The sequence below is a fragment of the Pongo abelii genome, chromosome 9, assembly GCF_028885655.2.
Source record: "Pongo abelii isolate AG06213 chromosome 9, NHGRI_mPonAbe1-v2.0_pri, whole genome shotgun sequence".
Taxonomy (NCBI): domain Eukaryota; kingdom Metazoa; phylum Chordata; class Mammalia; order Primates; family Hominidae; genus Pongo; species Pongo abelii.
Genome location: NC_071994.2, coordinates 45735 through 72929, shown reverse-complemented (window position 1 = coordinate 72929; position 27195 = coordinate 45735). Strand labels below are relative to the sequence as shown.

The 27195-nt window shown below is 55.4% G+C and overlaps 4 protein-coding genes across 7 annotated transcripts; 1 reads left to right on the top strand and 3 right to left on the bottom strand.

Annotated features, from left to right (window-relative positions):
- Window positions 1-652: 652 nt before the first annotated feature.
- Window positions 653-8297, bottom strand: RIC8A (RIC8 guanine nucleotide exchange factor A). Of its 4 annotated transcripts, none has more exons than XM_054523778.2 (11): window positions 6882-7115; window positions 6501-6560; window positions 5822-6412; window positions 5378-5416; window positions 5161-5252; window positions 4425-4575; window positions 3263-3358; window positions 3015-3159; window positions 2793-2937; window positions 2356-2475; window positions 653-1546 (listed from the first exon to the last, which is right to left on the bottom strand). In XM_054523778.2, exons 1-11 carry the CDS (start codon window positions 6963-6965, stop codon window positions 1426-1428), a joined length of 1644 nt encoding a protein of 547 aa, XP_054379753.1. In that variant the 5' UTR covers window positions 6966-7115; the 3' UTR covers window positions 653-1425.
- Window positions 8298-8406: 109 nt separating this feature from the next.
- BET1L (Bet1 golgi vesicular membrane trafficking protein like) lies at window positions 8407-12892 on the top strand. The gene is given in 4 exon segments (NM_001131939.1): window positions 8407-8512; window positions 9779-9870; window positions 10155-10211; window positions 10353-12892. Coding segments are annotated over 4 exon segments (336 nt in total). The 5' UTR covers window positions 8407-8493; the 3' UTR covers window positions 10521-12892.
- Window positions 12893-15515: 2623 nt separating this feature from the next.
- On the bottom strand, window positions 15516-19038 carry CIMAP1A (ciliary microtubule associated protein 1A). The gene is made up of 7 exons (XM_002834813.3): window positions 18710-19038; window positions 18340-18456; window positions 17993-18193; window positions 17490-17591; window positions 17205-17326; window positions 16269-16409; window positions 15516-15833 (listed from the first exon to the last, which is right to left on the bottom strand). Exons 2-7 carry the CDS (start codon window positions 18446-18448, stop codon window positions 15744-15746), a joined length of 765 nt encoding a protein of 254 aa, XP_002834859.3. The 5' UTR covers window positions 18449-18456; window positions 18710-19038; the 3' UTR covers window positions 15516-15743.
- A 1209-nt stretch (window positions 19039-20247) lies between these two features.
- On the bottom strand, window positions 20248-22233 carry SCGB1C1 (secretoglobin family 1C member 1). The gene is made up of 3 exons (XM_002834812.4): window positions 21665-22233; window positions 20906-21105; window positions 20248-20397 (listed from the first exon to the last, which is right to left on the bottom strand). The coding sequence occupies exons 1-3, from the start codon at window positions 21981-21983 to the stop codon at window positions 20365-20367; spliced, it is 552 nt and encodes a 183-aa protein (XP_002834858.2). The 5' UTR covers window positions 21984-22233; the 3' UTR covers window positions 20248-20364.
- Window positions 22234-27195: the final 4962 nt, after the last annotated feature.

The window sequence follows — 27195 nt, the reverse complement described above, 5'->3', positions numbered from 1 at the left end:
CTTCTGCACAGGCTCCTTCTCCTGGGGCTGCACCAAGGCCCAGCTCTGATGGCTCACCCTGTCAGGCACCAGCTGCTCCCTCCTGGGCTCTCACCCACATGCACATCCTCCTTCCTAGCATCAGATTACCTGCGTGTTTCCCCAGACAGAAGCACTTCCCATTCCTGAACCTTGCCTACCCTGGGCTGAGCTGACAGGAATAGATTTAATGACAGTGAGTCCCAAGAAGGGGGTCCTGTGACTTTGCTCCTTAATAAGAACAAAAGGTGGAACTGGTAACCTAGGAAAACTGTCGAATTCTAAAAAGAATGTAGTTTCTAACCCTAGTTAATGTTCCTTTTTTATTTTTTGAGTCTCGCCCTGTTGCTCAGGGTGGAGTGCAGTGTTATGATCTCAGCTCACTGCAACTTCCGCCTCCCGGGTTTAAGCGATTCTCCTGGGTAGCTGGGATTACAGGTGTGTCCCACCACGCTTAGCACATGGGCATATTTGTAATAGAGACAAGGTTTTGCTATGTTGGCCAGGCTGGTCTCGAACTCCTGGCTTCAAGTGATCCACCCACCTTGGCCTCCCAAAGTGCTGGGATTACAGGCATGAGCCACTGTGCCTGGCCCCTTTATTTGATAATTTACACATATATTCACACATAACATTTTTGCCCAAAACTCTTCTTTATTTCAAGATGATGTTTCTGTGGCTATGTGTGGTATGTGGTATATGGTATTAATCTCAATCTATGGTCACACAAAGGGCATTTTCCTTGTTGTAAGTGTAGTCTAAACCAGTAGGAAGGAGGTTTAATTGCCAAAACCAGAGAGAACTCGGGCACTGTGGATACTACAGTGGGCAGCTGAACGAGGACCAAGGAGAATGTCTAAGAGGCCTCCAGCCCTGCGCTCAGTGAAGACAGGACAGAAACAACAGAGCATACACACCTTGGAAGTGTGTGTTCTGACATATTCGTATGGAAAGTTCTGACAGGTTTTCTCCCTGGGAAGCGCAGCACATGCCCCAACACACTGGCTCTGCCAGCGTGCCAATCCCAGATGTGGTTGCTTTGTGACCACCCACACCCAACCCCCTGCCCTCCCATATGCTCTTCTGTGTGCCCAGGTAGCCCCTGCCCTCAGGCAGCAGCTTCTGAACACATTCCTCTTGGCGCAGACGAAAGAAAGTACTTCGTCTGTGGAATTCAAGGCTGAGCCCTGAGTTCTAGCACAAGAAGACCATTGCAGTCCAGAGATAAGAAACTGGACCAGAAGCAAATCATGAACAGAACCTTGCAAGTAAAGAGAAGGGGTTTCTAAGATGGAAAAGTGGGGGCGGGTGTGGAGCCAGTGGGATGTGGCTTCCCCAGGTTGCAACCCCAAGGAAGTCTCTGGAAGCAGCACCAGTTCTGATGGGGGAGCAGAAGAGCTGCCATCCTCAGTCAGGGTCCGAGTCAGGGTCCGAGGAGAGCTGCTGCTCCATAGTCTCGCACATGGCATCCTGCAGGGACGTAAGATGACCCCGGGGACTCATCCCCATCGGCTGGATGACTCTGTTCCTGTTGGGGAAAGGTGCAATGGGGCTGGGGAAGGGGCCCAGTTGGCCAGGCAGGGTCCTGCTCACCCCTGGCTGCTGCCTTCCTCTCTACCAAGTAGGCTACTCCCATGTACTGGGGAAGCCTGGTTGGACCTTCTGTTAACTGGGCCCAAACCCTAACTGCTGCCTCCTGGCTTTAAGCAGTTTCCTAATTTAAACATCTAAATTGGCCTTAAGCAGGCTCTTAATTTGGACACTGGGCCATCTCCAATAAATCTGGCGACATTAGTCTCTTTTTTTTTTTTTGAGACGAAGTCTCACTCTGTCGCCAGGCTGGAGTGCGGTGGCACAATCTCAGCTCACTGCAATCTCTGCCTCCCGGGTTCAAGTGATTCCCCTGCCTCAACCTCCCAAGTAGCTGGGACTACAGGCGCCCACCACCACGCCCAGCTAACTTTTTTTTGTATTTTAGCAGAGACAGGGTTTCACCATGTTGCCCAGGATGGTCTCGATCTCCTGACCTTGGGATCCACCTGCCTCAGCCTCCCAAAGTGCTGGGATTATAGGCATGAGCTACCACGCCCAGCCTCAGACAGTCTCTTAATTTCTCTGGGCCTCAGTTATCATCTGTAAAAGGGGCACAAACTGATCTCAATATACCCATCCCCTGGGGGATTTCCTCCAGGGCAAGTGATTTCAAACATCAGCAATGCAACCTAATACCAGGATCCTAAGCTCTCCTCTGATCCTACCTCCTGGGGCTCACAAGACAGGATGTGGGTCAGCTCTCCCTTCTCCCAGCTGCAGGCCCCTCCTCGTCATGCCACACACCTGGAGAGCTTGTCAAACATGGTCACCAGCTTCATGGCCTCGTGCTCCTTTTGCTCCTCCGTCATGCCCTCCATAGGGTTAGGCGGCTTCTCCTCCACCCTCCCGGTCACCGGGTTTATGCTGTTTCCCAGTGGGTGGAATGTGGGGAATGCGTTAGTGACTCTCCAGGACAGGAGGCAAGCCACCTGTTTTCCCAGTGGGGTGAGGTGGGCAAGGCAACTGCAAGAAGAGGCCTCCCTCCAGAAGTGGCACAGGTAACCAGCTCCTGCCATCTGCCACCTTCTGGTATCCCAGATAGCACTTAGCAACAAGTGCTTGATTCTGGAAGGTCTTGCCCATCTGTCATCTTGTCCCACCCTACAGGGGTCCACATGGGGGTGGAAGCAGGGACTAGGGGGCCGTGAGTGGAGACCCGAGAGTGTGTTGGGGGCACACACCTGGCCTTGGCTTCCTTGTACTCATCTGTGTCTGTGTCCTCATCCTCCGAGTACTGGCCCTCGGGCCGGCCTCCCGCCATGAGGCCCCTGGCAGCCAGAAGGCCAGCAGCATTCCCATAGCCCGTGTACTTGATGAATCGGGGCACTGAGGGGCAAGGCAGAGGTCAGTGTGCAAGCCTGGCTGAGGTGGGGTGGGCTGGGACCTGGGTCTCCCTAACTCACCACTCTCAGAGCACAGGACAAACAAGAACTCGGCAGCCACCCTCTTCACATCTGTGTCCAGGTGTGTCATGAGGCGGACAAGCTTGTTCCGCAGCATCTCTCCAACCTCAGGCCGTGTCCTCACATCCCGCAGAGGGGGCAGCACCTGGGGAGGTGGCCATCCCTAAGCTTGGGCTCGGAGCAGCCAAGGGTCTGTGATCAGGGCCGAAACCACATCCCCCAGGAGCACCAGCTCCTCAGCCTCATACCTGGGCCTTCAGAAACTTCCTGGCTGGGCGGTGCATCCGGGCACATTCAGTCAGCACGCTCAGCACGGGAGCTACACTCTCCTTCAGCCTGTGTGTCTGTAGAGGATTCTCTGTCACCGGGACTGTGCCCCTGCCTAATTTGAGACTGGCACAGAGTTACACCTCCCCACCACCCCTTCCCACCAACATACACAGCAGCTGGTCCTGGCGGCAGAGGTTTGGGAAGAGGCTCCTCTGCAGTTAGTCAGCGGAAGGCCAAGAGTGGGTGGTGGGTGTCTGTGTCACTTTTGAAAAGGACAGGGATAGAGCGTAACTCAGAGGTACTCGGAAGCTTTGTGACTTGGGAGAAATAACTGCTTTAAGCCTAATTACCTCAGCTATAAACCAGAGCTGGGAAGAAAACACAAAGCAATTAAAGCTTTAGACTGGCACACACATTGCCCTCAGATGTTGGTGGCAAAAAGAAACGAGAACCAAATCCCCGCTCTGTGTACTTCATGGACAGAGCAGGGAGTTCTTGACCCTCCTAGCATAATGTGCCTGGACCCCAGCACCAGCAGTGGCAGTGACGGGCACAGACAACCCCCCAGCTGTGTGTCCAATGCCAGCTCCCTATCCTGACTGGCTTGCAGGCACCTTGTGTGTCCCTTGCTTAGGCAGGTAGATTCCCAGGAGGTCTACTAAATCTCGGTTTATTGTATTCCAGCCTGCTTTCTGCAAGCTCCTGGAAGATGGTTAGAGCCCCAGCTGTCCAGATGCCCTGTAGTGCAGTCACAGGAATCAGAGGGAAGCTTTGATCTGAGGTTCCTATGGGTCTCCTCAGGATGCTGAGGGACAGCTATGCTTCTAATCAAGGGCTGCCTGTGTCTAAGAGTTAAAAGCAGGGACTGGGGGGCTTCTCAGGACCACTCAATAAAGATCCACCAAGATTTAAGAAGTGAAACCTTCAAGTATGTGGAAGGTGTCCACATGCTTCTCATGGAGGAAGGGTCTGGCTTCTTGCCAGGCTGGACCACAGAACAGCCGGAAGAATCGCCCATATCACACCACCAAGACGATCTCCACTTACCAGTGTGGACAGTGTAGAAGCACTGACCACAGCTGTGCATGAGAACCAGTGCCAGAGCCACTGGGGGAGCCTGCACAGCCATCCCCAGCCTACCTGGTGCAAACGCTTCTCTAGGAAGATGAGGAGGGCACGAATCACATCCATATTCACTCCCATGAACTCCACGGAGTCTCCATGTGGCTCCAGAGTGAAGAGAACATCCAGACACTTCAGGGGCAAGTTCCCCAGGAGATTCACTGCGTGGCTGGGGACAGATGGAGGTGAGGGTTTCAAAAGGGCTAATCCCTCAGCACAGGTGCAATCTTTGTGCCCCCACTGAACCACACATTACATGAGCTGGCATCTGAGTCCCAAAGGGGCAGCGCTAGGGACCAAAGCCAAGGGCAGGGACTGATATGAGAGGCACTGCCACTCAGCTGTACAGTGGGGTCTCCTGGGGAAGTGGAGGCACTGAGACACCCTGCCTCCCCCACTCTGTCTGAGCCAAAGCGCCAGACCATCTCTGGAAACCCAGACCAGCCTAGGGGTAGGTGGACCAAAAATGGGGACAAGGAACCAATGTGCCCTAGTAAATACCATACTGTTGCCACTACCCAAGGCCCAGTTGGCACATTCCTGCCCCCAAATTCATGGCTGTTGTCCTGGCTACATATTAGAAGCACCCAGTATTCTCTGGAAACACACTGATGTCGTCTCACTCACCCAGACAAAGTCAGACCCTCTAGGGTGGGGCCTGGGCTCTCAGGTGGTTCTGGTTCACAGCCAGGGTTGAGGACGACCATCTAGACATGTGGGCACACTTCCCTCCCAGAAAAAGCCCCATCCTCACCCATGGAACTCCTCTGTGCGGTCTCCAGCAGTAGCAATCATCACACAGTGCCGGAGAAGGGTCCCCAGGTGTCGGTAAAGGGCAGCGTCTTCCTGACCACAGAAAGAAGGGTTCCTGTGAGGAGCCCCGCTCATCCCACTGCTGCCTGCTGAGGCTCCACTGTCTGTTGCACTCCGGGACTGTGTGGCAATGACTGTGCACCTCCTGTACTGCATACCTGGTCCCCTGGGGTCTTCCTAGGTGACTCTGGGTAGGGCTGGGGGCAAAAGATGACCACCGCTATCTTCCTAAAAACTCCATGAGTATCTTCTCAGAGCACTTCCCTGATTAGGAATGTTAACATACACCCTTGGGATGAAGTCACACTCTGTCTCAGCCCCACTCCCAGCCTCATGGTGGAGGATCTCTTACAGTCTCCCCGGACACCACACAGCCCTCCTGCCAGGCAGCAAGAGCCAGAAGGGGCCTCTACTTCCCTCAGAAGCCTTTCCTGAGGTCCCAGCCCAGAACTGGCATCTCCTTGGCCTTGTCCCAACAGGCTGGGAGGTCCTGTCCTCTCCACGTCTGACACCCAGAAACCCGAAGGTACCCAGTGGGAAGCAGGTCCAGGAAATGTTGGAGCTGAGTTGAGACCCATTCATGGGTTAAGGTCAGCGCTCACCTCGTCCACCTCCCCCTTGATGGAGTCGAGGGTGATGTTGAAGAGCACTTTGAGGATCTCCATGGCCCGCTCAGTCTCTTGGGAAGGAAGGAGCTTGGGTGGGTTCCCTTCAGGAGTCACCCCCAGCGTCAGCTCCAGTGTGTCAGTTAGCAGACGCACTCCTTTCAGCTCCTGAAACAGCTGCTGGCGCACATCGGTGCGGAGTGCCGTTAGCAGGAAGAGGAGCCGCAAGTCAAAGAACTGGACATCGTGGGGGAAGCTCCTCTCACGGTACAGCCCCACACGCTCTGTGAGCTTCACCACTAGGCGGGCCTCTGCTGCCAGCATCTGTGCCACAGGGCTGCTGAGCACGAGGTTGCACAGGCACTTGAGGGACTCCAGTACAACATCCATGTCTGGGGACTCTGGGACGGACCCCTCAGAGACAGAGATGTCAGCATAGCAGGCCAGCGCCTGCAGGCTCTGGCGGCTGGTGAACGGGTCCAGGCAGTTGTGGTCCCGGGACAGTATTCGGACACTCTGCAGCCAGGTGACACGGTGGGAGGGTGGCAAGCCCTGTTCCAGGACGGAGACCAGCAGCTCCGCCAGTCTCTGTGGGCAGGGAGAAGAGCGGCTCCACCAGGCCCTTCTTCCTGGGGCCACCCGTCCCTGCCCCTTCACCCCTTGGGCCAGCACCCACCTTCCGGTCCTCCTGTTGGGCATCATCAAACGTGAAGCTCTGGGAGTGCTGCAGAGAGAACTAGTGAATTCAAATCCACAGAGGGGTAGGATCCGCGTCCGCTGATGGCGGGCGGCCTATTGGCCTCTAACTCAGGCAGCAGCCACTGCTCAGAACGGACGGCAGGGTCTGCACTCGCCCCCATCCCTACACACCTGCCACCCAACGGGTGCACCCCCACTCTCCCCGCAACACTGCATCCCAGACCTGAACCCCGCACCCCGCCGCGTCCCCTACGCTTGCTGACACAGCCCCTGCCTCAGCCACACCCTCCCTGCCACCCGCGCACGACCCTGCCCCACCCCCTCCGTGCCCGCCCCCCGGCCTCAGGCGGCCGCTTACCTCCTGGTTGTACGACCGCAGAGCCTCCATAATCACATCCTCCTTCCCCGTCTCCACGGCTTCCGCAACCGTGCGGGGCTCCATGGCGCGCCCGGGACCCGGTGCGGGGAAGGCGGGACGGGCCCTTCCTCAGCCGTTCCGGGCAGCAGTTCGCCGGCCCCGCCCTGGCCCAGAAAGCCCCGCGCCAGCGCGCGGGGGAGGCCGGGACGGGGCGCGGCGTCTGGTGGCGCTTTAAGGGGGCGCGGACTGAGGCAGCATTGGCGGCTCGGAGGTTTTAAGACCCGAGTCGGGGGGCTGAGTCGCCCTGAACCGAACTGACCCCTCTCCTTGTGACCCGCGCTTCTTGGGCCGGAATTTCCAACAGGAAAGGATCTCAGCCCCCACCGTGCCCTGCGACACACACAGTGACGCCCCTCGAGCTCCACAGAACCGATGGGATGTAGAGGGGAAAGCCGAAGTGAAAAGGACTTTTCAGTCCTGGGCCATTGGGTTCGTTAGGCGTTTGCTGGGGAATGCAGGCGAACGGGATTCCCAGGTCCCTGCCTTTGTGGAGCTTATGTTCCAGAGGGGAAGGGAGACAAGGAAAAACAAAAGGACACGAGGCGGTCACAGGGCTGTGCTTCAAAAGAAGCAAAAGGCGACTGCTGGGCTGCAACGGGCTGTGAGGAAGTGCTGTTTTTGCTGACACCGGACGGTGGGAAGTGAGCCGGGAAAAGACTGGAGGAGCCACTCCAGGCAGAAGGAGCAGCACTTGCAAAGGTGGAAGGGCCGTGAGGGGCCGAGAGAAAGGGGAGCAACCCAGTCTGGCCTGGACTCAGTTCCCTCTTGAAAAGCAAAGATCCTGCGTGTCCGTTTTAGTGGCCGTCATGAGGATTCAGTGACGCACAGGAAGCGCGGTCCACTCGCTCTTCTAACAAGTGCCCGGGAGCAAAGGCGTCTACGGCCCCCAGTCCCCGCGCCGCCTCCCAGTCTCTCTCCCTGCTTCACTTTCCTGTAGTGCTTTCTGTACACCTGTATTCGACGCGGCGCGCACTCGCAGGCACGAGCGAGGCGCCGATCTCCACTTGACAGAGGAGGCACCCTTGCCCCCACCACACTCAGTGCTTCTCGCGAGCTTCTGCCCGAGGGGCCTGCTCCTTCCTCATGACCCGCCTGTGAATCCTTCCTAACCGTTAGGACCTAACCCACAGAAGCGTCTTTCCACCACCATCGTCTCGGCACTGAGCAAGCAAACGGCCCCGCCCCGCCCCACGTTGAGAGGAACAACAAACGTCACATCCGCGGTGGTGCTGTAATCCCAGCACCTTGGGAGCCCGGCAGGCGGGGGCTGCAGTGAGCTGAGATCGCGCCACTGTCTGGGCGACAGTGCTGAAAATAGGTCACAGCTATGCCCATCACTTCCGCGCCCGGCGGTTCCCCACCCTCGGCCCTAAGCCGGAAGTCAGCGAGACCGAAGCGGAAGGGGCTGGGCCATCTAGGGGCGTGGTCGGTGCGGGGGCGGGGCCATCGCTGGCTGGGGGCGGGGCCGGAAGCCATTTCCCCGTGACTGCGCCACGTCTGAGGCGGCTGCGGCCGCGTCGGTGTCGGCGTCGAGGAGCCGGGGCAGGGCACGATGGCGGACTGGGCTCGGGGTGAGCGCGGGAGAGCGTAGCCGTTGGGGGCAGGGCCGGGCCGAAACCGACGCCGCTGCTTGTAGAGCCGCGTGCGCCTGCCTCTGGCCCAGCTGGGGTGACTTCGGCCGAGAGGACCCTGTCAGGGGGGCGGATTCGGATCCTTCCGGGTCCGAGCAGGGCCGGGTTTCGGCCGGCACTGCCGCTAGGACCGAAGGCGGGCGTGGCGGCCCAGCAGCTCCAGCGAGGGGTCGCGCAGCAGCGGGGTCCCCCCACTCCCCGCCGCCCACTGTGAGATCGTTCTGCATGGGTTCGGGGTGAGCGGGAGTCGGCATTCGACAGGTCCCGAGGCCAGGCCCTAGGAGTAGAGGCTGGGCTCCGCTGGTGTCCAAGCGGGACTCTTACTAACTAACTTGGGCCTCGGTGGCCCCATTTCCCCTCCTGGAGCCCGTGTTCTTGTCTGCAAAGTGGGATATTGATGCCTGTTCCTCTGAGTTGTTAGGATGATTAAAGGAATTGATAAACATGAAGTGGCTGGAAGGACGCTGGCATCCCTTCCTTACATTGAAACTAGGGAGGAGGTGGTTCTCACGCACCTGATGTGACAGAAATTCCTTATCACCTGGCCCAGCCTGTCACAGGCCAGGCCTCTGCAAGCAGTCTACCCTGGGTGTTGCAGGAAGCCCCATGTGGGATGCAGACCAAGGATCCCGCTCGTGGTCGACCTCAGCTCCCATCTCAGGGAATTGGGAACTTTGCTCAGCCATTTTCTGTGCGGTAAAGGGCCTTCCCAATGTTCTGTCCTGGTTCCTTGCCACCTCTTCAGGACCCAGCTCAAAGGTCGTCCCTGCAGGAGCCTTTCTGCTGCCCTGCTGGGTACTTTTCCCAAGTCTTTCCTATGCTCTTAGCAGAGTTTACTCTTTTTCTATAAGAATGGGCTCCACATACACAGATAGTGACCTCCCTGGCTGCAAGTGTCACATCATACTAGCACCCCAGGGCTGGGTCCAGTTTTTGCTACACAGTCTCAGAAGGTGCTGGTTGGACCCAGCCCATTGTGGGTGCTTGCCCATCCCCACCTTGATGTGTACACAGGACATGTGTTCACATGACAGGCCCTTACACACATCGTCCTTTATGCAGCCTGTCTCATGTGCAAGATTCACCTGCTGGAACCTCGGTCAGGGCCCCCTAGATTTCTGACTCACCCAGATGTGGTTGGAGTGAGAGGGGTCAGGGGCCGCGCTCACCGATGGATGCAACCCTTCAGCCCCTCTCTTTTCTCAGCTCAGAGCCCGGGTGCTGTGGAAGAGATTCTAGACCGGGAGAATAAGCGAATGGCTGACAGCCTGGCCTCCAAAGTCACCAGGCTCAAATCGGTCAGTGGTGGTCTGTCCTCTTACCTCCACCTGGTGCCTTTGGGGAATGGGGATCAGAAGGAAGGCAGAGGGCCCAGAGGAGTTTCAGGCAGTTTTCCATCCTCGTCCGATTCGTGGCTGTGCTCACCTGCATGAGGCCCCAGCTGACACCTGGACCTTTCTGTCTGCTGCTGCCCCACTGTGTCTGGCAGAGTTGTTGGCAGGGTTTGTGTGGTCTGGGGAGGGTGAGTGCTGTATTATGTGTCTGCTCTGGCCCAACCCTGCCCTCTCTGTCTGCTGAACAGCTTGCCCTGGACATCGATAAGGATGCAGAGGATCAAAACCGGTACCTGGATGGCATGGTAAGGGCCCACGGTGTGCGTGAATCAGTGCCCTGCCCTAGCACTACCTGCTGCAGAGCCTGCAGTGTCCCCTTCAGCACTGGTGCGGGTGGGTGGTCAAATCACCACTTCTGTGTGATCTTGCTGGGATTCCTCCCTTAGGACTCGGATTTCACAAGCATGACCGGCCTGCTTACAGGGAGCGTGAAGCGCTTTTCCACAATGGCAAGGTCCGGACGAGACAACCGGAAGCTTCTGTGTGGCATGGCCGTGGGTCTAATTGTGGCCTTCTTCATCCTCTCCTACTTCTTGTCGAGAGCAAGGACGTGAGCCAGTGGGAGCTGGTGTCTGTGGGTGCCAAGGGCAGCCAGGGTCTTCCCTGCCTGGTGTCTTGGGCTCCAGAGGACTTACCTACAAAATACTCCTTTGCAATTATAATCGTGGGTCAGGAATCTTCTTCCTGTGTGGCAGGAGGCTGCGGCTGCCTGTGACCTGATGAGCTCATGTTGGCTGGTCCCATGTGTGGAAGGGACTCTCGGGGAAACCAAGGCCCAGCCCCTCCCCCGTCCCCCAGGTGCTAGAGACCCAGGCAGAGCTGGGGCCACAGCTTGTCTGGAGGAGCCAGGTCTGAGCAGAGCCGCTGTTGAATCCCAGAAGTGGCCACTTGTGGCTTGCAGCCCTTCTCCTAGTGCTTGGGACTCTGACATCTTAAGGCTCCACAGTTGTGTCCTTGTCTGGGTGAGGCCATGTCTGTGATCCAAAGTTCTTGGAACTGACAGGAAGGGGCTGTGAACCCTAAGTGGGTGTCATCTCCTCCGACTGAAGGCTTCTCAGCCTGGAGATGGCAGTAACTCCTGGCCATGGTTGCTGAGCATGGGCAGACCAGTGCCGGCCACCCTGCTGTGTTATCTGCGCCTACGATGAAGTGAGACCCTTGGGGAGAACTGGAGTTGGTGGATGAAGGAGTGGACTGCAGCCTTGGCCTAGCCACTGGGCTGGGATCCTTCTGGGTCATGTGACTGTGTATCCAGGAGCAGAAACTTGTATTCTCAGGATTCAGGATCTACCCAGCACCAAAGATGTATTTTCAGGAGAACAGACCTAGAAATGGGCCTGTCTGGCATTTCAGAGTCAGGCAAAGCAGGCAGGGCCAGGGAGCTTCTGTGGGTCTACACAAGAAGGTTCCTGTGAGGGCTATCAGTTGTTGCCTTCTAGCTTGCTGGTAACTTTGGCGCCTCCGCCAAGCCCTGCCAGACTCCCCTGGCTGTGATGGCGTTCTGTGCCATCCTCCTTGTCCCCAGCCTCTGCAGGATGCCCTCTCTACCCACCTCTCCCTGGGCCTTCCCTGTCCACTGGGCTGGGCTCATGTTCAAACCACTGGACTGGCAGGGCAACGACTTCTTCCCACCTCAAGATGAGGTCCTCGCCCCCTTGTCTTGGCATAAAAACACCTTTAAAGCATGAGCCATGTGCTTCTTTGCCCTTCTCTGTCCTGTTTCAATCTTCTGCCTCCCAGTCACTCCTTGGGGACTATGGGATCACTGTCCCCCCACCTGTGTGGCCACACCATGTGTCCTGTTAATCCAGAACTGCCTCTGAGCTCCAGGCTGACCACAGATCAGCCACAGCCTGGTGCCTGCAGCCCCACTTTGCTCACCCTTCCCCTCCCCTCCTTCCTTCCACACAGCAAACCCACCTTTCTCCATGCACGCTCACCATAGCCCCCTTCCTTGTGACCTGGACCCTCCATTGTACCTGGCTGAGACTGTCAGCCTCCTGGAGGAGTGGGGTCCACCTTCTTTTTCCCCTATGCAGTGCAAGCTCACTTCTCACCCAGCAAGGTCGACTCATCTGCCTCCATGTCTCTGGGGATTTGCTGTTGCCCTGAAACCTAGCTGGGCTGGTCTTGCTCCCAGCTTGCTTCCCCCTCCTCGGATGTTCCTTTGCAGGCCCCTGTCATTCCTCCGGCACCAGTGTCCTTGGCTGCCATGGCAAGCTCATCAGGGGCTTGTACCCTGGTCACCAAGCATGGTAGCAGCTGCCTGCATTGTATCTCCATCTGGTCACTGCAGGTGCCAACGCTTCATCCCCCATATTTTCCTGGGCCATGGAGGGCTGACCTCCATTTCTGGGGAATGTGGCTGAGCTGTGGTAACCAGCTACACCCCAGGTGCTCTTTCCATGGTGGTGCCTGCTCATCTTGCTGATGCAAACTAGGAAGTTAGGCTGCATCTCAGAGTGGCCTTCGCTGGAGAGGTGCTTTGCTGTCTCTGAGACTCAGTCACTGTGTTCCCTCCCCGCCTCTCTATCTCCACAGCTGTTTGCAGCTCTCCCAGGTACTTTGGGGTCTGAGCTGGACTTCCTTTGTGGTTTGCTCTTCTGCTTCTCACTCTTGTATTAAGAAGGATTCCACAAAGGGAGAGTGGCATCCCTGCTGCTGCTGTGCCAGACCAGAGTTTCCTGAGGGGCCCTGACCCTAACCCTCCAGCTCAGCCCTGTACACCTGACCCTGTAAACGAGTGGGGTTTGCTGACTGTAATCCCTGACACCAGTAAAACCAAAAGGACTCTTGGGGGCTCAGTGTGAGAGCCAGGGTTACCCACTTTGCCAAGTGAGGACAAACTGCTAGGCCGTATCCCATAATTTCAGAATGAGAAACGTTAACAATAAAAATCTGTAGTAAACATAACCTCATGAAGAACTAATCACATGGTCTCTGTCGTCCTCATTTCCTTGGGATTTGAGGGAATTTTGTCTGGAGCTCACCCTGGTCCACAGGCTGGCCATGAGCACTGGTGCTGTAAACCCTGCCCCTTCCCTCATTCACCCCGTGGCTGGCATTGGGCACTGGTGCTATAAACCCTGCCCCTTCCTGTATTCACCCCATCAGGGTTGACTTTGGGCAGAGCAGCCACAGACTCACCTGAAAGGGGTCTGCCTCTCCATACCTGTGGGTATTTCTCGTCAGGTGGGACGAGAGACTGAGTAAAGAAAGAAGACACAGAGACAAATTATAGAGAAAGAAAAGTGGGCCCAGGGGACCGGCACACTCAGCGTGCGAGGACCCGCACCGGCGCCGGTCTCCAGGTTCCCTCAGTATTTATTGATGACTATTTTCACTATCTTGGCAAGGAGAACAGGGAGAACGGTGATGGTGGGGAGAAGGTCAGAAGGAAAACATGTGAGTAAAGGAATCTGCATCATAAATAAGTTCAAGGGAAGGTACTGTGCCCGGATATGCACGTAGGCTAGATTTAGGTTTCTCTTTACCCAAACATTTTAGTGTAGCAAAGAGTAACAGAGCAGTATCACCGCTAGCATATTTCGTCTCTAGCCACAGGGTGGTTTTCTCCTATGTTAGAATAGAACGAATAATCGGCTTTACACTGAGACATTCTGTTCCCAGAGACATGTGGGAAACAGAGGGCTTCCTCTTATCTCAACTGCAAAGAGGCCTTCCTCTTTCACGAATCCTCCTCAGCACAGACCCTTTACGGTTGTCGGGCTGGGGGACAGTCAGGTCTTTCCCTTCCCACGAGGCCGTATCTCAGGCTGTCTCAGTGGGGGGAAACCTTGGACAATACCCAGGCTTTCTCGGACAGAGGTCCCTGCAGCTTTCCGCAGTGCATTGTGTCCCTGGTTAATAGAGAATGGAGAATGGTGATGACTTTTACCAAGCATACTGTCTGCAAACATATTGTTAACAAGGCATATCCTGCACAGCCCTAAATCCATTAAACCTTGATTTAATACAGCACATGTTTCTGTGAGCACAGGATTGGGGCTAATGTTACAGGTTAACAGCATCTCAAAGCAGAACAATTTTTCTTTGTACAGATCAAAATGGAGTTTCTTTTGTCTTCCTTTTCTACGTAGACACAGTAACAGTCTGATCTCTCTTCCTTTGCCCCACACTCACCCACTTCCTGCTGTGTTACCCTTCCCTGCCCAAGTTCCTGAAACGCAGATGGGGATCCTGATAGCATCACCACTTAGGGAATAAGTCAGTTGGCTGGGCGCTGTGGCTCATGCCTGTAATCTCAACACTTTGGGAGGTCAAGGTGGGTGAATCACAAGGTCAGGAGTTCGAGACCAGCCTGACCAACATGGTGAAACCCCGTCTCTACTAAAAATACAAAAATTAGCTGGGTGTGGTGGCACGTGCCTATAATCCCAGCTACTCAGGAGGCTGAGGCAGGAGAATTGCTTGAACCTGGCAGACAGAGGTTGCAGTGAGCTGAGATTGTGCCATTGCACTCCAGCCTGGGCGACAGAGCGAGACTCCGTCTCAGAAGAAAAAAGAAAAAAAAAAAAAGTAAACATGAAGTGCTTCGAATACACAGCCTGGCATGATCACAGCTAAGTGAAGGTCAGCAGCTGTATTGTGCTTTATACATGTGCAGGTGATAGTCCTACCAGTGTGCCTGTCGAGGTCACCCGTCCTAAAGTGACCTCCCTGAAAGCCTGAGTTGAAATCCAGACTCCACTTCTTGAGGCCTGGCCTTGGACTCCTGGGCAGCCTCTGGAAATCCTCCTCTTCAGGCCCAGCGGATACCCCACCTTCCCTGTCCATGTCTTCCTTGTACTCCCTGTATTACCCATTGATGTGTAACAGGTCACCCTAAAACTTCACTTAAAATAGCAATGATTTATCATGTCTCATTGAATTTGAGACGGGGCACGCTTCAGGGTTGGCTGTCTTTGCTGTATAATGTCGAGGCCTCACTGGGAGATGTGGTCCTGGGGCTGCCTTCACTTGAAGGCTCACTCACAGGTCCAGAGGTCAGTGCTGGTGAGTGGAGGGCCTGGCCGGGCTGACTGCCTAGGATGGTACATTCAGTCTCGCCGTGGTTGAGCTTCGTCACAACATGATGGCTGGTGCTGGAGCAAACATGGACACGTGGCAGAAGGGTGGGGGGTGGGGGCGGTGGGCTCTGGTGTCCAGGCAGAAGCTGTTTCCTTGGTATGTTGTATGCCTGGCCTCGGGAGCCTGGTGGCATCACTTCTGCCATACCTCATTATTCAGGACACCCACAGGCTGCAGTCCAGATTCAAAGGAAGGGACACAGCATTGCTCAGAGGTGATGAGCACAGGTGTGGCCGTCTTTGGGTTCAAGGCAGAAAGCATCAGGAGGGACAGTGTGGAGCAGGGTGTCTGAGGCACTCAGGCCCTACCATCTCTCCCCACACAGACCCTGGGCCCTCCCATCTCACCAAGCTGACCCTGGGCCCTAGAAGGCAGGATGGGACCCCTTGTGGGCAAGTGGTGACAGCCTACGGGGGCTCCATTCTGGAAAAGCTTGATCCTTCCACGAAGACAAACCCTTATTAATGCAATCTGATTTATTAGTAATTTGGGCACAGCAGAAAACAAGATTAACAATTGGTAAAATAGCATAGAAAAAAAGTAACTGGTTACAATTGCCCAAACAAGCGTGCTCTGCCCTGCAGGGCCAGGCTGGCCCAGCCCAGCTGGTGAAGACAGCCTCGAGCTCTGTGGCCCAGCGGATCTTGTGCAGACGCTGGGTGTGATGGGGCACAGCAGGGCTGGCGTTATTCCACATCAACCAGCAGGGGAGTCATGTAATCAGAGTGTTTGATGCCGAAGGTGACAACTGGGGCGCAGGGCTTGGTCAGGGTCACCTGGGAGAGGAGGGGCTATGATAGGAGCCAGCACCCCTGCCCCCACCTGCAGGTCTCTGCCCTGGCTGGGGCTGGGCTGCTGTCCTTCCTGAACCTGGGGCCAAGGTGGCCAGAAGCTATGCTCTCAGGTTTGAACACAGAGCACTCAGCAGTAGTAGCTGTCACAGTGTCTAGGGAAAAGGGCAGGGTCTCTGCTTCCATGTCCCTGAAGGGTTACTTGTGGGGCTAGTGCTGGAAATGTACAGGGTCCTCAGGGTGCAGGTGCCTCCCCTCCTCACCCCACCCCTCCACCCCTTCTTGGCTGTGTCCTTCCATAGCCTGACCCTGTTTCCCCTCGTCTGTGTCCCAACCCCCCTCCCTGCTCTTTCCTACACATCCCTCTGGGCCAGGCCCCCGACCCCACCCTGACCCCTCTGAGCTGTGCTGTTCCTGGACCTTCTCAGGGCTGTGGGCGCCTGGTCCTGGCTTGAGGGTCTTGTCCCCTGGGGGCTCCACACGGGCAGCCATGGTGTACTGCGGAGCCTTGAACTTGGTCACCTGCATGTCAGTCTGGCGGTAGGCTGCAGGACCTGGGGTCTGAGAGGTAAAGGAGGCTCAGGCAAACTTGGCCTACCCAGGGCGTGTGGCCCTAGAGGACAGGGAGCAAACTTGGACGGAGGGTCTCAGGCTCTGAGTCAACAGGGTCAGCTGCAAGTTGGTGCCCGTGCATCAAGGTCCCCTTCTGTCTTCTATCACACTATGGAGACCACACCCCACTGCTTGTGGGGTACCTCATGCGGGGGTCACTTCCTCCATTTCAGTCTCACGCTGGCAATGGCATCCCCAGTGTGTGCCAGTCCTGGGAACATCGCTGAGCATGTGTGAGAGAGGCTGTTGCTGCCCTGTTGGACCTGAGGGCCTGGGGCTGGCAAAATCAACATGGACGAGGGCTGTTGGGTGCCATGATGCTGCTTCCCCATCTCAGGCCCCTCAAGCTCTCAGGCATGTGCCACCCAGGGCCTTTGCACTGGCTGTTTCTGAAACCAGGACCCTCCTCCCCCAAATAGCTCATGGTTTATTTTTTCCTCCTCCTCTTCTTTCCATGCTACCCTATCTAAGATTGCCTCTCTCTCCAGACAGTGCTTCCTAAACCCCATCTCTTGTCCTCAGCACTGTCCATGCTGGGGTCAGGGCCTCTCCCTTCTGGCCTATTGCCTGCCTCTCCTCACCACTGCAGTGTAACCCCAGCACGTGGCAGGCGCCCAGAGGGTGAAGGGCTGAGGGGGCTGAGGGGCATCGGCAAGGCAGGGCCGAACTGGTGTGTCCTGGGTTTTGGGGGAGGGTTCAGATGGTTGGGGGTGATTCTCTGTTCTCAGTTGGAGTGACCCTTGCCTTGTGTAGGTCGTCGCTGAAGCCGCCCAGCTTGCTGCGGCCCTTGATGGAAAAGGAAGGCTGGGAGACCTTGCCGACGGTATTGGGCCCCATTACCATGGGCAGCATGTACGCAGCGGGGCCTGCAGGGTGGATGTGGAGCCTCAGGCGGGAACAGGGCCCACTGCTCCTTCCCTGGGGCTCTCCCCCAACTCTGGAGATCAGCCGTCAGGCTGCGCCATGTCACACACCCCACCCAGGATCCCCAGGTCCATTTGGCTGAGGACGGTTGGGGCTGCTGCGGACCTGGGGTGCTGTCCACTCGGAATGCCTTTGTCCGGGCAGAGATGGAGTGGCTGGGCGCTGAGTCGAACACGTACTTGGTGGATTTCTCTGGAAAGTAGTCACCTGGACAAGGAGCCAAGGGGGTTGCTGGGACAAGCAGGTGGGTATGCAGCCCAGTTTGGGGGCTCAAGGAGGACTCCCCAACATTCTAGGCGTGGGGCCTCTGGGCTCCAACACAGGTGGTGACCAAGTCTGGCCAGGGGGTGTCCAGGATGGAAATGCTGACTTCAGGGCTGGGGAGACAAGGGCTATTTTTGAGCAGGGAAAGTGGGGTCTGATGTCGGCCTGGCAGAGAAAGGTCCAGGTCGGAGCTGGGGCTCTCGGGCCAGAGTCTTCTCTGCCCAGGCACGATGGTGACCCCTCAAGAGAGAAAGATGGGGCGGGAGGGGCCAGGATGGCTGAGCTGACATGAGGTTAGGGGCACCCAGCAGGGAGGGGCAGGAGCCTGAGACAGGGTCACTAACCTGGGCCAGGGGTCAGCATGGTCTTGGTGTGGTAGCGCCCCAGGATGGAGTAGGCAGGGCCAAGGTGCTTGCCAGTCCTCAGTATCTTGGAGTTTACATTGTAACGGGGCCCTGGGGAGCAGTTCTCTGCCAGGAGCATGGGGGCCCCACGGAAGCTGTAGGCTGGTGCACGCAGCTTGGTGGGCGTGTGCTTCATGAAGCCTGCGGATGCAGTGGGCCCTGAGCAGCTTGGAGCCTGACCTGCCCTTCTTCCCGCTGGGAGTCAGAGATTGAGCCCCAGGCCCTTCCTGGGCCCCCACCTGCCCGCCTGGCTCCTCACCCTCCCCCACAGTTTTTCAGGCTCTTACCTGTTGTTGGTGGAATCAGGTACTTGGGTCCAGGGCTGCTGTAGAGGGCCATGATGGGTCCCCGGGGGCGATGGGGCCTCCAGGTACCCATCCATACCTCCTCCGTCATGGCCAGCTCTGTCCATAAGTGAGAGGGTTACCAGGTGCTGGGAGGCCCGGCCCTGTCCCATGCTGGCCCCTGATGTCCCCGTCCCTGCTCTTGCTGACACTGAAGGGTAAGACCTGCTGAACCTGCTGCAGCATCCTCAGTGGGGATCTCCAGCTGGGAACCAGGAGTCAGGGACGGTAGGAGCTTTCTGCACGGGACTGTGAGCTCCTCACTAGCTTAACTGTAACCCAGAGTTGCTGTCCATGCTGGCCCTCAACTCACCACTGTTCTCGGCTCTAAGGGAGCCCTGGGCCGGTTTCTCCTACTTGGAGTGGTGATCAAAGATGGGGAACTTCTTGATTGAGGCTGTGCTGAGGGGCAGGGAGGGGGCCGCCTGGGAGGGAACTATAACTTCTTCGGTGCAGGGACAGCACTCAGAGCAGCCTACAGACCCATCCTCCTCAGAGACCGTCCTTTCCCCCCGGCCTTGGTGCCAGGGAGTTCTCGCAAAAGGAGCATGGAGAGAAAGACCTTCCTCTCTCCTCAGGGGCTTCCAGAATTGGGGAGAGGTCCCCCACTCTAAACTCTAGAATGTGGCTCTGTGGGATGACAGGTTCTAGATTCTGTCTGTGTGACCAGGACAATGGCCTCTGCCTTTGATCCCTTCATGAGATCTCACCACCAGGTCCCCCCAACAGGACACCCCTATAAGTCCCCCCTGACCATGTTCCCCTCACCAGGTTCCCCTCACCAGGTCCTCCTCACCAGGTTCCCTCACCAAGGCTCCCCTCACCATGTCCCCTCACCAGGTGTCCCTAAGTTCCCTCACCAGGCCCCCTCACCATGTTTCTTTCACCAAGTCCCCTCAACCAGGCAGCCACCCATGAAGTCCCCCTCACTGGGTCCCCTCACCAGGTCCCTTGTAACCAAGTCCTCCAGGGCCCCCTCCCTAGGGCTCCCTCAGCCAAATGGAAATCCAGGTAGATACCATGTAGGCAGGTGGACAGAGCACAGGGCCGACAGCACGGCGTGGCCTCCTTGCCAGGCTCAGACAGGACAGAGGTGTGGAGAGGAGGGCCGGGGCAGTGAAGTGTCAGGGCTCAGCACCCAGGGTGGCCAAGGATGGGGCAGTTCCACTCAGCTGTGCCCCCAGAAGAGACCATAGATTGGGCAACTGAAATGCTGGAAGGTTCTGGCTGTGAGAGAGCCTGGGTTCCAGGGTCAGGATCCGGGTCTGTGCTGGTTGTGGTGGGCGTGAGTCAGTGTGGGCACTGGGGCTGCCCTGGCTGACCTCAGAGGCTGCTCACCTGTGGCTCCCGGCCCCCTTGGACATGGGTGTACCTTTTTCTCAGCCTTGTCAGGGGTCCTCTTGAGGCTCGACACCAGCTTTCAGATGCTGAGCACCCCTGCCCTGACCTAGCCTATGGGCGACATGGGGTCTGTGTCCACCCAGTCCTGGACACTTCCTCTTTCTGGGGCTCCCACCTCATACCGCTGCCTCTGCCGCCCGTCTCCCTCCAGACGCCCCCTCCAGATGCCCCCTCTGGACGTCCACGCAGTGCTGTCTGGCTCCGTGCGCTGTCCACCTGCCTACATGGCGTCTGCCTGGATTTCCATTTTGGGTCTTGCCTGTGATGTGCCTGCTCCTGTGTGGACCCTGTGTGCCCCTCCGTGGGGGACTTTCACACGTGTGCTCCTTGAGCGGGATCCTCTGTATGTGGGTCTGTGTGTGTGGCTGTGGCCCTGAGTGTGTTCCTGATGTCCCCATTTGTGTGTCCCTCTGTGGGGGCAGAGACAGGAACCAGAGCCTGAGCTGCAGAAGGCTTTATTGATTAAACGGTTTGAGGATAAATTTCCATGTGGGAGGTGGTAGTGGGCGTCGTGTCCGTGGCTGCTTGTGTGGCAGGTCCTATGGCTGAGCCATGTCTGAGGTCCACTTAGGCACCGTCCTGACTGCCCAGCACTTGCACCTGGAAGGCAGACACGTGTGGACTAAGAGGGCTGTGCTCAATAAGTGGAAAGCCACAGCTCCATCAGGCAAGCAAGGCCCTCAGTGGGGGGGTCTGGCATATTGCTGCCCATCTCCTCCCAACAGCTGGGAGGTGTGTGTGCACATGTGATGGTGTGCACACGTGTATGTGTGTGCATATCCCAGTGTAAGTACCCACGTGTGAATGTGTTCATACATGTGTGCACGCAGTGTGCATTTCATGTCTGCACCTGTGTTTGGATCTCTGTGTATGTTCACATGTGTGCATGGAGGAGTATCCCACAGACTGGGGAGGAGCAGGTCTATGGAGTCTGGGGGCTGCTCGGTGGACAGGAGGTCTGGGGTGTCCACCTGAGCTGGCTGATGCGGGTCCAGTATCTGTGGGTGGTGGATGTCTGTGGGTGGGGTAGGCTGTGGGGGTGCTGTGTTGGGTGGTCTTGATAAGGCTGCAGGTCTTTAGAAAATGGGGTGCCCCCCCGCTCTCATACCAGCAACTTGACCAGCTCCGCCTTGTGCATTGGCTGCAGGCCGTCTATGCAGGACTTGAGTTCAGTCATTGCTGCCTTGGCATCTTCGTTGACATTGTACTTGCCCAAGGTCCCCTCATAGAGCTCCTCTGGGGTCCCCACCAGTAGTGTTTGCAGGAAGTCCATGAAAAACTCATCGTTGTCCTCCCCTGTGGCCATTCCTGCATCATGAGCGAGATGATGCCAGGACAGGACAGGGTGACTCTGGTGCAACTGCAGCCCTGGACCTGCCTCAGGGCTCCAACCTCCACGGTCTCCAGACCTTCCCCTTCAATGCCTACCTCTCCTCCCCAGAGCTTCCTCCACAACACCCCCAACTCCACAAAGCCCGAAGACCCCTCCACATCCCCCTTAATCTTAGCTGCTCCAGTTTCCACTCGGCATTCCCTGGGATCCCCAGGGAAGGAAAGTTAAGCTTCTGGTGTGGGGGAAATTTCCCCTGATGAGAGGCTAGTATGACCAGAGGCTTGAAGGGTCAGGTCAGGCTGGACTGGGCTGGGGTAGGAGACACGGCTGGTGTTGGGTCAGCTGGGCTTTGTCTTTGGTTGGGGTGGATTAGGGTGGGCACGGGTTCTGCAGGGTCCTTGCCCACTTCTATGACAGAAGCAGGTGGAGTGTTCACTGCAGGGGCCTGATGCCAGGGTTTTACCTTCTCAGGTACCCCCCCACTCCCCCCCCCCGACCCTGAATGTTGTGGAAACCCCAGTGGCACAGACTCACGGCAGATGCAGAACAGGGTGAGGGCCACCCGCAGGAGGGCACGGCTCCCCTTCATGCTGGCAGTCTCAGGAGCTGCCTCCAGCCAGAATCCCGGGATTTTATACTTCACCGGACAGCACCTCTCCCAGAGGGCGGACCGGACCTGCCCATTAGGACCTGGCAACAAGCTCAGATGAGGTTTGTTCACATCCCTGGCCCCCAGTGGGTGCCAAGCAGCAACAGGCATGGAGTGGCTGTGTGACAGGTGGTTGGCAAGCGGTTTTAGGGTGTGTAAGAGAGAGAACAGGTGTGTTAGGAGGGAACACTGGTGAGAGGCCATGCCAACTGGTCGGTGAAGAAGGCAGTGGGTCCTGGCCACCAAGGGCCTCTAGTCATGCCTGCTCTTGAGGCTGAGGGTGGCGGGATCTGGGGTTGGCCCCATGCCTTTCTTTTAAGGTGGGAATCCCTCCTCTTATCAGTGTGCTGTGTGATCTTGGTCTGCATCTGGGGGTCTCCAATCAGGCAGGGGCCCCTCACTACTCAGATGGGGTTGCCTACTAGGGGAAGGGGGTGCAGGCTGCAAGAGTGGACACAGCTGTAGGACTACCTGGGGGCTGTGGATCTATGGGGTGGGGAGGAGCCCAGTGGCAGTGCCTAGAAGAGAGAAGGTGGCCTGAGAGGGTCTGAGGAACATAGAGCTGGCCATGCTGGGGCCAGGTCTCAGCAGGAAGTGAGGAATGGGACAGGCTGGAGGTACATCTTCCATCAGTAGCCAGGACAGCAAGGAGAGGTCGAAGGCCCTGGGGGAGATGGTCCCAGGACATATTACAATGGACACAGGAGGTTGGGACACCTGGAGTCACCAAACAAAACCCTGCCAAGAGAGACCATGAGTAGGGGTGTCCCAGTCCAGCCCTCTGACTGAGCTGCACGGTTCAAATCCAAAGGGCCCCTGCTGCCACCTGCTGGCTGATGGCATCCATATGACCCTGGGCCACATGCGTTTAGGGTCTCTGTGAAGACCAAGATCCTTGTTACATTGAAGGACTCCTAAATGAGGAGAAATTTCCACCTATTCCAAACAATCACATAAAATTTCATCCTGGAAAAAGCCTGGGGGATGGCACTAAGGCTAGGGATAGGGTTGGGATGAGGTTTATGGTTACAGTAAGGGGTTTAGGGTTAGGGATCAACGTTGGTTAGGAGTTAGGGATACAGTAGGGTCACCGGTAAGGGTTAGGGGTTAGGGTTAGGGTTAGGTTTTGGGGTGGCATATTTTGGTCTTATACGCTGTGTTCCACTGGCAATGAAAAGAGTTCTTGTTTTTCCTCCAGGAATTTGTCATTTTTAAGAGTTTAGCAATTCTACCAGATATAGACCAGCTGTGCTATCTCATTGTGGCTTTCAATTCTCTAGTATGTTGAGCATCTTTTTGTATGTTTACTTGTCATCTGGAGATCTTCTTTGGTGAGGTGTCTGTTCAGGTGTGTGTGTATTTTTAGTTGGGCTGTTTAACTTATTGTTTAGTTTTAAGAATTTTCATGTATTTGGAAGACAAATTCTTTCTCAGATGTGTATTTTGCAAATATTTTCTTCAATATGTGGCTTGTCTTTTTGTTCTCTTAACAAGGTCTTTTCCAGAGTATAAACTTTAAATATTAAGAAATCCACATTGTCATTTGTTCTGTGTATACCAACCTTTTGTGTCATTTGTTAAAATTCATTACCAAACCCAAAGGCACATAGCTTTTCTTCTATAGTTTCTTTTAGACATTGCATTGTAAGGATGATTTTGAGTGATTATTTGTGTAAGTTGTAAAGTTTCCATCTACATGCATATCATTTCCTATGGTTTCCAATTAATCATTCCCTCATTGTTTTTGGGAAAGACACAGGATAGTGGGCTCTGTTAGAGTAGATAGATAGCTAGACATGAACAGGAAGGGGAGTTCCTGGAAAAGGGAAAGTCTGGGAAGGCTCACCTGGAGGGAGCACCAAAAATTCACATATTGGTAGCATCTCTAGTGCTGGAGTGGATGGGCACTTGTCAATTGTGAGTAGGAGGGAGAAGAGATACCTATGCAGAAAGAAACACCCTAGAACTCCTCTTAGGATGCCCCAATCATCATTCACTGTGCAATAAAAATGTCAGAATATTGCTGGCTACATGCCGATAAGGACAAAGGGGACATTCTTAAGAGAATCCTGGCACCATAAGTACAGATTAGAGCAGAGAAGGACATTCAAAAGAGGCAGGCGCAGTAGGTACAAACGTGACTGCTGTCAGCCTGCCTGGGATGGCGGGAAGGAGGCTGGTGCCAGAGTGGATTCAGATTGATCACCACACATGTGCCTCAACCAACAGTGAGGCGGTCCCACAAGCCTAAGTGGGGAAAGTCGGGGACCTGAGGCAGTAGCAGGAAAACCAGACAAAACAGGCGGAGACTTGAGACAGAGGCAGGAATGTGAAGAAGTCCAAAATAAAATTCCATGCACAGGACTCTTAGGCTGTTTTCCTGCGCGATCATCCCACTCCTCCCTATTTTTCTACAGTAAGCTCTTTACGCTGTATTTTTCAATGAAGTTATCTGCCATCTTTGTACTGCCTCTTGGTGAAAATCGTTCTTTCAAGTTACATAAGAACTGGGACATCAGCTCTCCCCAGTAATAGCTCCATTTCAGTTTGAATTTCCAGAACCGATGGCGCTTAATAACTGGCGTTCTGACTTTAAGTGGTGCAAGAGGGGGCCAGTAGGGAGCGCCAGGGGTCAACCGGGAGCAAAAGGGCCCTGTATAGTCCCCATCTGCCTGCAGGTGGCGTGCTGCCACGACACTGCCAGCAAGAGGGCCCGGCAGTGTCCCCAGCTGCCAGCAGGGGGGGTACGACGACTACACTGTGAGCAGAAGGGCCCTGCAGTGTCCCCAGCTGCCAGCAGGGGAACCAGCCACCACTACACTTGGAGGAAGAGGGCCCGGCGTGCTGCCACTACACGTGGAGCAAGAGGGCCCGGCAGTGTCCCCAGCTGCCAGCAGGCGGGCTTGCTGCCACTACACTGTGAGCAAGAGGTCCCTGCAATGTCCTCAGCTGCCAGCAGGCGGCGTGCCACCACTCTACAGTGAGCAAGAGGGCCCTGCAGTGTCCCGAGGCCAGCAGGGGCAGCTGGGCACCCCTGTAAGCAAGACGGCCCTGCAGTTGCCCTAGTCGCCAGCAGGAGGCGAACTGGCACAGCACCGTTAGCAAGCAGGCACTGTAGTGCCCAGATGCCAGCAGGGGGCGCCCGGGCCGGACTGCTCAGATTACCGAGGTCCCGCCCGTCTCTGCGCCGCGCCTCCCGGCGGCGTGCGTCTCCGCGCCTGCGTCGGGCCTCTTCGCCCCCTCGGCGGTGTAACCTCTCTGCGCCTGCGCCGGCGCGCGCCGCCTCTCTGCGCCTGCGCCGGTTAGGGTTAGGGTTAGGGGTTAGGGGTTAGGGGTTAGGGTGAGGGTGAGGGGTGAGGGGTGAGGCGTGAGGGTGAGGGTTGGGTTAGGGGTTAGGGGTTAGGGGTTAGGGGTTGGGGTTGGGGTTGGGGTTAGGGGTTAGGGTTAGGGTTAGGGTTAGGGTTACAGTTAGGGTTAGAATTGGGGTTAGGGTTTAGGGGTAGGGGTATGGGGTTAGGGTTAAAGTTAGAGTTAGGGAAGGGGTTAGGGTAGGGGTTCGGGTTAGGGTTAGGGTTATGGCTAGCACTAGGCTTGGGGTTGGGGTTGTGGTTTGGGCAGTGTCGGGGTTAAGGGTTAGGTTTACGGATTATGGATTAGGGTTAAAGTTGGGGTTAGGGGTTAGGTTTTAGGTTTAGGGTTAGGGTTGGGATTTATGGTTAGGGTGAGGTTCGGTTTGGGATTGTTTTTGGGGTTTGTGGGTTTTTAGGGTTTGGGTTAGGGGTTAGAGTTAGGTTTTGGGTTGGGGTTGGATTTAGGGTTAGGGGTTAGGGTTTTGGGGTTAGAGTTAGGGTTGGGGTTATGATTAGTGTAGTGTTGGTATTGGGGTTTGGGTTGGGGTTAGGGTTAGGGTTCAGGACTAGGGTTTGGTTTAGGGGTTTGGGATTAGGGTTAGGTGTTAGAGTTAGCATTAGGGTTAGAGGCTAGTGGTAGCATTAGGGTTAGTGGTAGGGTTAGGTTTGGGTTTTGGGTTAGGCTTAGATTAGCAGTGTGTTTTCAGAAATAGTGGAATAATTTGTACGTTTTGAAAACTATTATTTCGTTTATTTTCCTTTAAATATGCAGCAGAAGTTTACTACAACTAAATTATATGGGTTCTCTAATTGGCCACTTATTTTACCTAGATTAAAATGTGGTTTATTTCAACTTGATGTTTTTAAAGACGAGCTTGTGGTTTGTGAGGGTCAGAACATGCACCATAAGCAAGGAGGCCTGCGGTGGCAGTGCCTACCTGAAAATGCTGTACCCCAGGGTCTGCTCAGGGCCCACTGCTCTGAACCTTCACACTTCTGAAATGGCTGGACATCTCTGTACAAGCTGCTCTTACCCAGTTCCATTTATTCTTATATTTTACAAGGATTTAGTAAATTCTTGAGCTAGGCCCTGGGGACTACCAAAGGAATAAGATATGTGTTATTTTTATTTTATTTTATTTCAATAGTTTTGGGGAACCGGTGGTTTTTGGTTACATTCATAAGTTCTTTAGTGATGGTTTCTGAGATTTTGATTCACCCATAACCCAAGCAGTGTACGCTGTACCCAATGTGTAGTGTTTTATCCCTCACCTCCCTCTCACCTTTCCCCCTAAGTCCCCAAAGTCCATTTTATCATTCTTATGCCTTTGAATTCTCATAGCTTAGGTCCCACTTATAAGTGAGAACACACAGTATTTGTTTTTCCATTTCTGAGTTACTTCACTTAGAATAATGGTCTCCAACTCCGTCCAGGTTGCTGTGAATGCCATTATTTTTTAACCTTTTATGGCTGAGTAGAATTCCATGGTGTGTGTATATATATAATATTTGATTTATCCACTCATTGGTTGATGGGCATTTTGGCTGGTTCCATATTTTTGTAATTGTGAATTTTGCTGCTATAAACATGTGTGCAAGAAGACATCTGTTCTTAAATTGCTCTCAATTTAGTTAGGAATACTTAAAATAGCTGCACTGCAGGACACAAAGTGTGCACAAATGATCACCTTTTAAACAGATGCATGCAAAGAAAGAAATCTGAAATGTAGTGGTAAGTATGGTTCAGTGGAGCCCTCAGGACCTATCTCAGTGTGTTCCTCTAGCATCTCGTCTAGTTTCCTCGTGTGCTCTGCTTTCTAGCTGCACCTGCATTAAGCTTAGCACCTTTCCTATTCCCTCCTTTACTATGTGCCCCAGGTTCCCTTGTGTTTTCGTTAGCACCTGTTGTATTCCCTCCTGGACTCTGCTTTCCAGCTGCACCTGTGTTCTCCTTAGTCCCTGTCCTATTCCCTCCTTCACTCTGTCCCTCAGCTGCCCTGTGTTCTCCTTAGCACCTGTCCCAGTTCCCTCCTGCACCCTGCTCTCCAGTCGCACCTGCATATTTC

Excerpts from the sequence above, each read along its gene's own strand:
- RIC8A (XM_054523778.2), bottom strand. The coding sequence starts at position 6,965 with ATGGAGCCCCGCACGGTTGCGGAAGCCGTGGAGACGGGGAAGGAGGAT. Across the intron at positions 3,359-4,424 it reads TAGAGAAGCGTTTGCACCAG|ACACACAGGCTGAAGGAGAG; the intron begins GTAGGCTGGGGA and ends AATCCTCTACAG. Across the intron at positions 3,160-3,262 it reads GGAAGTTTCTGAAGGCCCAG|GTGCTGCCCCCTCTGCGGGA; the intron begins GTATGAGGCTGA and ends CCACCTCCCCAG.
- CIMAP1A (XM_002834813.3), bottom strand. The coding sequence starts at position 18,448 with ATGACGGAGGAGGTATGGATGGGTACCTGGAGGCCCCATCGCCCCCGG. Across the intron at positions 18,194-18,339 it reads CCTGATTCCACCAACAACAG|GCTTCATGAAGCACACGCCC; the intron begins GTAAGAGCCTGA and ends CTGCATCCGCAG. Across the intron at positions 17,592-17,992 it reads CATGCTGACCCCTGGCCCAG|GTGACTACTTTCCAGAGAAA; the intron begins GTTAGTGACCCT and ends CTCCTTGTCCAG.
- SCGB1C1 (XM_002834812.4), bottom strand. The coding sequence starts at position 21,983 with ATGGCCTCTCACCAGTGTTCCCTCCTAACACACCTGTTCTCTCTCTTA. Across the intron at positions 21,106-21,664 it reads CACCCTGTTCTGCATCTGCC|GAATGGCCACAGGGGAGGAC; the intron begins GTGAGTCTGTGC and ends CTCATGATGCAG. Across the intron at positions 20,398-20,905 it reads CGGAGCTGGTCAAGTTGCTG|GTGCAAGTGCTGGGCAGTCA; the intron begins GTATGAGAGCGG and ends TCTGCCTTCCAG.